General features: G+C 46.4%; 1 protein-coding gene across 1 annotated transcript in view; it reads left to right on the plus strand.

Annotated features, from left to right (window-relative positions):
• LOC120057545 (gamma-aminobutyric acid receptor subunit alpha-2-like) overlaps positions 1 to 8,533 on the plus strand; it is a 74,072-nt gene extending 65,539 nt beyond the window's left edge. Inside the window, exons 9-10 of the mRNA XM_039006136.1 lie at positions 1,526 to 1,731; positions 8,192 to 8,533. Of these exons, the coding sequence (XP_038862064.1) occupies positions 1,526 to 1,731; positions 8,192 to 8,533 (548 nt within the window). The remainder of the gene's footprint in view (positions 1 to 1,525; positions 1,732 to 8,191) is intronic.
• Positions 8,534 to 8,965: the final 432 nt, after the last annotated feature.

Here is an 8,965-nt window from a genome sequence, read left to right on the forward strand (position 1 = left end):
TTTATTTGCAGAAAATGACAACTGGTCAAAATAACAAAAAAGATACAGTGTTGTCAGACCTCGAATAATGCAAAGAAAATAAGTTCATATTCATTTTTAAACAACACAATACAAATGTTTTAACTATTAAGAATTCAGAAATCAATATTTGGTAGAATAACCCTGATTTTCAATCATAGCTTTCATGCATCTTGGCATGCTCTCCACCAGTCTTTCACATTGATGTTGGGTGACTTTATGCCACTCCTGGCGCAAAAATTCAAGCAGCTTGTCTTTGTTTGATGGCTTGTGACCATCCATCTTCCTCTTGATCACATTCCAGAGGTTCTCAATGGGGTTCAGGTCCTGAGATTGGGCTGGCCCTGACAGGGTCTTGATCTGGTGGTCCTCCATCCACACCTTGGTTGACCTGGCTGTGTGGCATGGAGCATTGTCCTGCTGGAAAAACCAATCGTCAGAGTTGGGGAACATTGTCAGAACAGAAGGAAGCAAGTTTTCTTCCAGGACAACCTTGTACGTGGCTTGATTCATGCGTCCTTCACAAAGACAAATCTGCCCGATTCCAGCCTCGCTGAAGCACCGTGGGGGGTGTCATCACCGATCCTCCACCAAATTTCACAGTGGGTGCGAGACCTGGAGAGGCGTACAAGCCACTCTCCCAAAACCATCTTTCCTCACTCCCCCATGAATTGCCCTGGCTTTTAAATATACACTATATATTCAAAAGTATGTGGACACCCCTTCAAATTAGTGGATTCAGCTATTTCAGCCACACCCGTTGCTGACAAGTGTATAAAATCGAGCACACAGACATGCAATCTCCATAGAAAAACATTGGCAGTAGAATGGCCTTACTGAAGAGCTCAGTGACTTTCAATGTGGCAGCGTCATAGGATGCCACCTTTCCAGCAAGTCAGTTTGTTTTGTTATTGTTAAGTGGAAATGTCTAGGAGCAACAGCGGCTCAGCCGTGAAGTGGTAGCTCACACAAGCTCACAGAATGGAAGCTCACAGAACCACTACCAAGTTCCAAACTGCCTCTGGAAGCAACATCAGCACAAGAACTGTTCATCTGGAATGGGTTTCCATGGCTGAGCAGCCGCACACAAGACTAAGATCACCATGCGCAATGCCAAGCTTCGGCTGGAGCGGTGTAAGGCTAGCCGTCATTGGACTCTGGAGCAGTGGAAACGCGTTCTCTGGAGTGATGAATCACGCTTCACCATCTGGCAGTCCGACGGACAAATATGGATTTGGCAGATGTCAGGAGAACGCTACCTGCGAGAACTTTTTTGAATTCAGGCTGTAATACAACAAAATGTGGAATAAGTCAAGGGGTATGAATACTTTCTGAAGTATGTCAGGACACCCTGTGACACCATGTACTGAATGTTCAAGGATGATGCTTTTTCTTTCCATGACACACAGTTATGTTTACTGTTGTTCAGCCCAATTGGGTATGTGTGTACTGTATGTGTGTGTGTTCACTCTCTCTTTCCCTTTGCTTCTCTTATTTTTGTCCCCAGGGGTCACAACAGTTCTGACCATGACAACCCTGAGTATCAGTGCCAGGAACTCCCTGCCCAAGGTGGCCTATGCCACAGCTATGGACTGGTTCATGGCAGTATGCTATGCCTTTGTCTTCTCCGCCCTGATAGAGTTTGCCACAGTAAACTACTTCACCAAGCGCAGCTGGGCATGGGACGGCAAGAAGGAGGCCCAGGAGATGAGGGTGAGTTCTGTAGCTATGGTATACCTACAGTACATGGAGGTAGTTTCAGTACTTCAAAGGTTAAAACTGGATAATGTAACTGCTCACACATCCCGTAAAAGCCCTGCTCCCTCTTTGTGTGCTTTGCTGTTGTTGTGCAGAAGTAGCTAATCACAACTGTCTCCATCCTCATTAATCTGCTAGATAGTGTATTTGTCTCCTCCTTGGCTCACTCCTCGGGTTGCTCTCTCTCTCACTCTCTCCCTCTCTAGAGTGGAGTGGCGTTTTGCTCATTCTAGATTATATGCTCTCTATCTATCCTCTACTGATAACCTCCTGAAAAATGAGCGTATTCAGAGCTAATTGCTCAGAGATGCGGCGAGGGAAGCTGGTCAGAGCTCTCATATTGTATTGTAGTGGGAATGAGGAGAAACACTGACAGAAGATCCTATCCCAGCCTCCTGGCGAAGGCAGCCCTGGGTAATCTGTAAAGAGACACTTTATTTATTAATTAACAACCCCACAGAGGAGGATCTCTGTTCCTGGACACGACAGAGTGTGCAGTAGGGTTGGGGGTGGACAACTCCCAGAGCAGGTATCCTGAGCACAGAAAAAACATTGTATATCACACACATACATTCCCCAGCAGCATCCAACAATATACAGTGCATTCGGAAAGTATTCAGACCCCTTCACTTTTTCAACATTTTGTTACGTTACAGCCTTATTGTAAAATGGACAATACCCCATATTGACACAGTGAAAACAAGTTTTTAGAAATGTTTGCACAGAAAAACTATTGACTTAAGTATTCAGACCTTTTGCTATGAAACGCAAAATGTTGCTCAGGTGCATCCTGTTTCCATTGATCATCCTTGAGATGTTTCTACAACTCGATTGGAGTCCACCTGTGGTAAATTCAATAGATTGGACATGATTTGGAAAGGCACACACATGTCTATATAAGGTCCCAGAGTTGACAGTGCATGTTAGAGCAAAAACTAATCCATGAGGTGGAAGGAATTGTTCGTGGAGCTCAGAATCAGGATTGTGTCGATGCACAGATCTAGGGAATGGTCCCAAAAAATGTCTGCAGCATTGAAGGTCCCTAAGAACACAGTGGCCTCCATCATTCTTAAAAGGAAGAAGTTTGGAACCACCAAGACTCTGAGCAATCGGGGGAGAAGGGCCTTGGTCAGGGAGGTGACCAAGAACCCATTGGTCACTTTGACAGAGGTCCTCTGTGGAGATGGGAGAACCTTCCAGAAGGAAAACCATCCTTGCAGCACTCCACTAATCAGGCCTTTATGGTAGAGTGGCCAGAAGTAAGCCACTCCTCAGTAAAAGGCACACGACAGCCTGCTTGGAGTTTGCCGAAAGGCACCTAAAGGACTCTCAGACCATGAGAAACAAGATTCTCTGGTCTGATGAAACCAAGATTGAACTCTTTGGCCTGAATGCCAAGCATCACGTCTGGAGGAAACCTGACACCATCACTACAGTGAAGCATGGTGGTGGCAGCATCATGCTGTGGGGATGTTTTTCAGCAACATGGACTGGGAGACTAGTCAGGATCGAGGAAAATATGAACGGAGCAAAGTACAGAGAGATCCTTGATGAAAACCTGCTCCAGAGCACACAGGACCTCAGACTGGGGCGAAGGTTTACCTTCCAACAGGACAACAACCCTAAGCCCACAGCCAAGACAATGCAGGAGGGGCTTTGGGACAAGTCTCTGAAATTCCTTGAGTGGCCCAGCCAGAGCCCGGACTTGAACCCGATCGAACATCTCTGGAGAGACCTGAAAATAGCTGTGCAGCGACGCTCCCCATCCCACCTGACATGAGAGAAACTCCCCAAATGCAAGTAGCGTCATACCCAAGAAGACTCGAGGCTGTAATCACTGCCAAAGGTGCTTCAACAAAGTACTGAGTAAAGGGTCTGAATACTTAGAATTTTTTTATATATTTGCAAAAAAATCTACAAACCTGTTTTTGCTTTGTCATTATGGGGTATTGTGTGTGGATTGATGAGAAGAAGAAAAAACAATTTAATCCATTTTAGAATAAGGCTGTAAGGTAACAAAATGTTGAAAAAGTCAAAGGGTCTGAATACTTTCTGAATGCACTGTACAAATTAAAACAGTGTGTATTATACATAGACACACTGTATCTCATACACAGAGACACGTACAGCACATAAACCCCAGTGTACCTCACACACAGACACACTGAGAGAGACAGTGCGAGACAGTGCAAGATAGTGATAATTAAGGCATGGGGTTATATGAGGATCTCATTAAACATTGTGATTTTGACACTCAGGGTGCGCAAAAATGCTAGTAGGCATTTTGATGCTAGAAAAGTTAGGAAAGTTTGGGTGCAATCAGGGGATGTGTTTCATGTGAACAGCTGTGAGGATATTAAAGGGATATTTCAGGATTTTGGCAATAAAGCCCTTTATCTACTTCCCCATTTTTTTGTCTCTGTGCGCAGTTTCAAGGAAGTTGAGAACTAGCGTAGCCCAATTGCTAACTGGCGTTAGTGCAATGACTGCAACTCTGGTAACTGCTAGCATGCTAGTAGATACCATAGACTTCCTGTCATTGCGCTAATTCTAGATAGTATTGGCTCCTGAAACTACCTCTAACTTCGTTCATACTGGATGCAGAAACATGAAAATGGTATCCATTTGTTCATCTGACTCTTGCCAAAATCCCGAAATATCCCTTTAAAAGTAAGTGGTGAACTCCTGGGAAGTTTTAAAGTGGAATATCTGAGACTCGATTTACAAGTCTAAAGTCTACTATTTAATGTGCTTCTGTCAACCCAAGTCAATATTTGTAGAAATATCTCAGGCTTTCAGTCACTGCAACAGATGTTTACAGTGTCACAAATCCATTTTAGAATATGCTGAGTATGAAGGACTCACAACCATCAGTTAAACACTCTTAAGTTCTTTGTAAGTGGACTGGATGATTGACACCATGGCGTATTGCTGACATGAAGCCTTTCTGTAGTCACTGAGGGACAGATGGTTATGTGAATTACAATGCAGTAAGTGGAGGAAGATTTGTCTTTGTTGCTTTGTCTTAAAGGCAGCAGCAGCTGGATGTCTGTCCTGTGTTCTCTGGGCTGTGCTGAGCAGGCAGTTTGTGGTGATGGATACGTGAGGGTAGGGGTCACTCGTGGAGCGATAGCACACCCATCACAGTCCCTCACTGATAAAAGCTTCAGGAGAGCTGCTGGATGAAACTCTGTATTCTTTATCCTCATTTAAGAGCTTCACAGGGGAAGATGTGTGTATGAAGTGAGTGTAATCAAAAGGCCGTTCCTCGGAGAGAGGGGAAGGACTCTTAGCTGAGTGTCCTGTTGGGAGTAGCACTCCTGTTCATCAGAGGCTGTGGCTGCAGCCTTCTCCTGATGGGGCCAGATGGTGACCCTATTGGCATGGGGCCCTGAGGAGAGCCTCTGAGAGGCTGTGAGAGGCTGTGTCTCAGTTGATGCTGGGAGTGAGGAGCCAGAGGAGGGTCGATGTTAGGTAATTTACCTCAGTGGCTGTGGAGCTCCTCTGACTCTCAATGTTGCCCTTTTTAGTCCGATGTGTCCTGTTAGACATGCCAGCCATGTGGGCCTGGTCGGCAGTAGCAGCAGCACCATTCATGCAAACTAATGAGGTTTCTCTCTCCTCTCTTCTCGCCACTGGAGACTCAGGGCGTGATAGTCAGGGGTACAGGCACAGACAAGTTAGTCAGCTTTCTGTGATTATTGACTGATAAGAACTGATTGAATTACAAAACATATATTGGGTTGGATTTCCATAACATGATAACATTTTAGGGAATTAGCGCAGGGGAGAAGCAGAGCTGACCTTGATTAGGGATTTGAAGGCATGTTTAATTCATGCTGGCTGACAGACAGTCTGTAACACACACTGCAGTAATGAGCCTGTGCTGCAGTCAGGTCTATGTGGGGACCAGCCACCTCTACAGCTGTCATCGTTCCCAGCAAGCCAGGCCACCTGCACAGACACACACAAATACACACACATATACATACACCTATGGTATACTGTACTCTCAAACACACACATGCAAACACGGACACACACAGATAGACACTTTTTCCCCAAGCCATGTCCGTGCACACACGTCTACTCTAACTCCAAAAACATTTGTCACACACTCACACACTGGGACACACTTATAGCCCCAAGATGTGCTGTCACATCCAAGCACAAAGGCTGCACGTACAGACACGTACAGTACACACACAGAGCACAGAGACATGTATTGGTACTCTTAGCCATAACTCATAAGGCACCTACTCTCCGAACACAGACCCAGAGAGACACTGTAAGACCCAACCGACTCTGTTACCCCTGCATACACTCACATCAAGACACGTTCAGCCTTGTACACAAACACCCTCACACACTCACATACACATACAAATGCACAGGCAATGTCTCCCAACACTCCCCATTCAGGGCCAAGGGGTACTCATATACACACACACACAAACACACGGAGGAGTCTTCACGCCCCAAGCTAGCCGAAAGCATTAATATAATCACACAAAGTTTGTCTGCCCTCAAGCTATTTTGGTGTACTCTTGTGTATAGTGGCACACAATGTTTTGAAGAACATTACTTTCTAAACAAAGCCCCATACTATGGTTGCCTCTGCCTGTATCTCAGACTACGTAACTCAAAATGATATTATGGAGTCCCTCGCCACTAAGCTGATTGGCGCGTGTGTACTAGCAGGGCCTTGTATGTCAGCGTGGTAGGCTGAGAGCAGACCTGATGCCGGGGATAAATAAGCTTAGGTAGCTGTGGTAAAGGTCATGAGACGCTTGTTAATAGTTATCCCTTACTCATGCTGATCTAAGCTGTGATATAAGGGGCCCGGGGTGTTGTTGGATCAGGAGGAATCAATACCCTGTGAAAGCCTCAGGGCGTCCAGGGGGCAGCAGTCGTCACCACTAAAAGACTCCCTCTCCACTGATATTGGCATGAGATAGAGCCAGAGTGCATGCCCAGCCCTGGCAAACAGAGCCCTGGCCCAGCCCGGGAAAACAGAGCCCTGGCCCAGCCCGGGCAAACAGAGCCCTGGCCCAGCCCGGGCAAACAGAGCCCTGGCCCAGCCCGGGCAAACAGAGCCCTGGCCCAGCCCGGGCAAACAGAGCCCTGGCCCAGCACTGGCAAACAGAGCCCTGGCCCAGCTTTGGAAAACAGAGCCCTGGCCCAGCTTTGGAAAACAGAGCCCTGGCCCAGCACTGGCAAACAGAGCCCTGGCCCAGCACTGGCAAACAGAGCCCTGGCCCAGCCCGGCAAACAGAGCCCTGGCCCAGCCCAGCAAATAGAGCCCTGGCCCAGCCCAGGCAGGATCACAGACAGTCAGACAGACAACATACTCTTTTTTTCTCTGTTGAACATCATCACTGCTACTTTATTCTGGTTTGAAGCCCCTCTGGTAGTTTGTTGCTGTTTTGGAACGGATGGAGCGCTATTGTTCATGTCCTCTGTGCATTCTGTAGCCTCCATTCACCTTGTACATCTGAGGTGAAATGCAAACCATTAACCCCTGTGTTAGCCCCCCTGACTGGCCTGCTTATCCAATTGGATTGGCCAGTTCTCCTTGATGTTGTGGTTTAAGACAAAAATACATCATAGAACCCTAGTTGTTATATCCCATTTGCCCTATTAATACATGAATCAACACCTTGTTGATGCAAGCCTGGCCATACTAATGTAATACAGCATATGAATGTCTCAGCTGTAGGTGTTATTCTGACATGAAAAAGTATCTAAGAATTTCCTGAGGTAGGATTTTGAGACCTAAAACTGTTCCCAGCCCATCTGTTTTATATCCCCTTGGCTTCATTCCTAATCTATGGCCTATATACAGTACAGCCCCAGTCCTCGGAGGGTAGTTTGTCAGGTCTGTTTACAGGTGCATTGATTCATCCTGCTCTGCTCTTACCCTACCACTAATTCTCCAGTGCCATCAGCCTAGACAAACCCTGCCCACTACTCTGCTCTGCCCCATTTCTTTCAATGGTTCAGAAAATAACAAGCCTCTCTGAAATTAAACCATAATATTGCCCATAAACCTCTGACCTGTGTATGCCATGCCCTGGGGCGTTCCTATTCTCACTGTGATGTATGCATATTTTGTCAGGGAGGCTCATGTGATTTGCCACTTATTGGAGCGTAGATGCGTAATGTTCTATGACCCTGGCCTTTTGTCTCGGCTGGTAGGGCTACAGCCCCGATCCCTACACTAGGGCCTTGAGTTCTTTCAGCTTAGCTCCCAATGGTGCAAAATATGGATGTTATTATGTTCCCATCATGCATCTTGAGCATCATTGCACCCCCAGTCAAAACAGTCCCAGGTAATGTTGTCATTTTGAAAACAAGACCTTTGTTAGGTTTGATGATCCAGCCCTGATTCTCTCAGTTTCTCTTCTCTTTACAGAGAAGAGAATCTGCCTCCCTTTCCAAAAAGGCCAATAACACATTCAACATTGTCGGAACTACCTACACCATCAACGTGGTAAAGGACCCAGGTTTAACCACCGTCTCAAGGAGTGCCACCAGAGCTACACACCACCACCACCACCACAGCCACAAGGTCCCTAAAATGGACGACTCATACGTGGAAGCCATAAAGTCCTACAACCGCGTCAGCAGAGTGGACAAGGTCTCACGCATCATCTTCCCTGTACTGTTCTTCATCTTCAACCTGGTCTATTGGGCCACGTACATCAACAGCAAGCCGCGCGCCATCCCCTCCCCCAGGTCCACCACCCACAATTAGAGTCACCCCGACAAACTATTAGGCTGAGGTGGCAGGAGGCCAAGAGATCCACGACATGTTATTGTATCATTGTTTTGGACTTCATTTTGATATTTGCAAGTCTCAATAGGTCGAAGACAAGCATTCTCTTAGATTTGTATGTACATAGTCAAACTATAAATGCTCATTTGTTGTTTCCTGATGATATGTTTCTTTGATAGAATAGCCGGATGGTGTTTTGGACATGCTTTCTTTTCACTCTGACATGATAAGGGGGAGCATGTGTTTGAATCCTTCATGTTAGCTCATTACAGAGGATCAGGTCCTGGTGCATCACACGCACACGCACACACACACACACACACACACACACACACACACACACACACACACACACACACACACACACACACACACACACACACACACACACACACTCACACCATTCACTCT

The sequence above is a fragment of the Salvelinus namaycush genome, chromosome 12, assembly GCF_016432855.1.
Source record: "Salvelinus namaycush isolate Seneca chromosome 12, SaNama_1.0, whole genome shotgun sequence".
In the NCBI taxonomy this organism is placed as follows: Eukaryota; Metazoa; Chordata; class Actinopteri; order Salmoniformes; family Salmonidae; genus Salvelinus; species Salvelinus namaycush.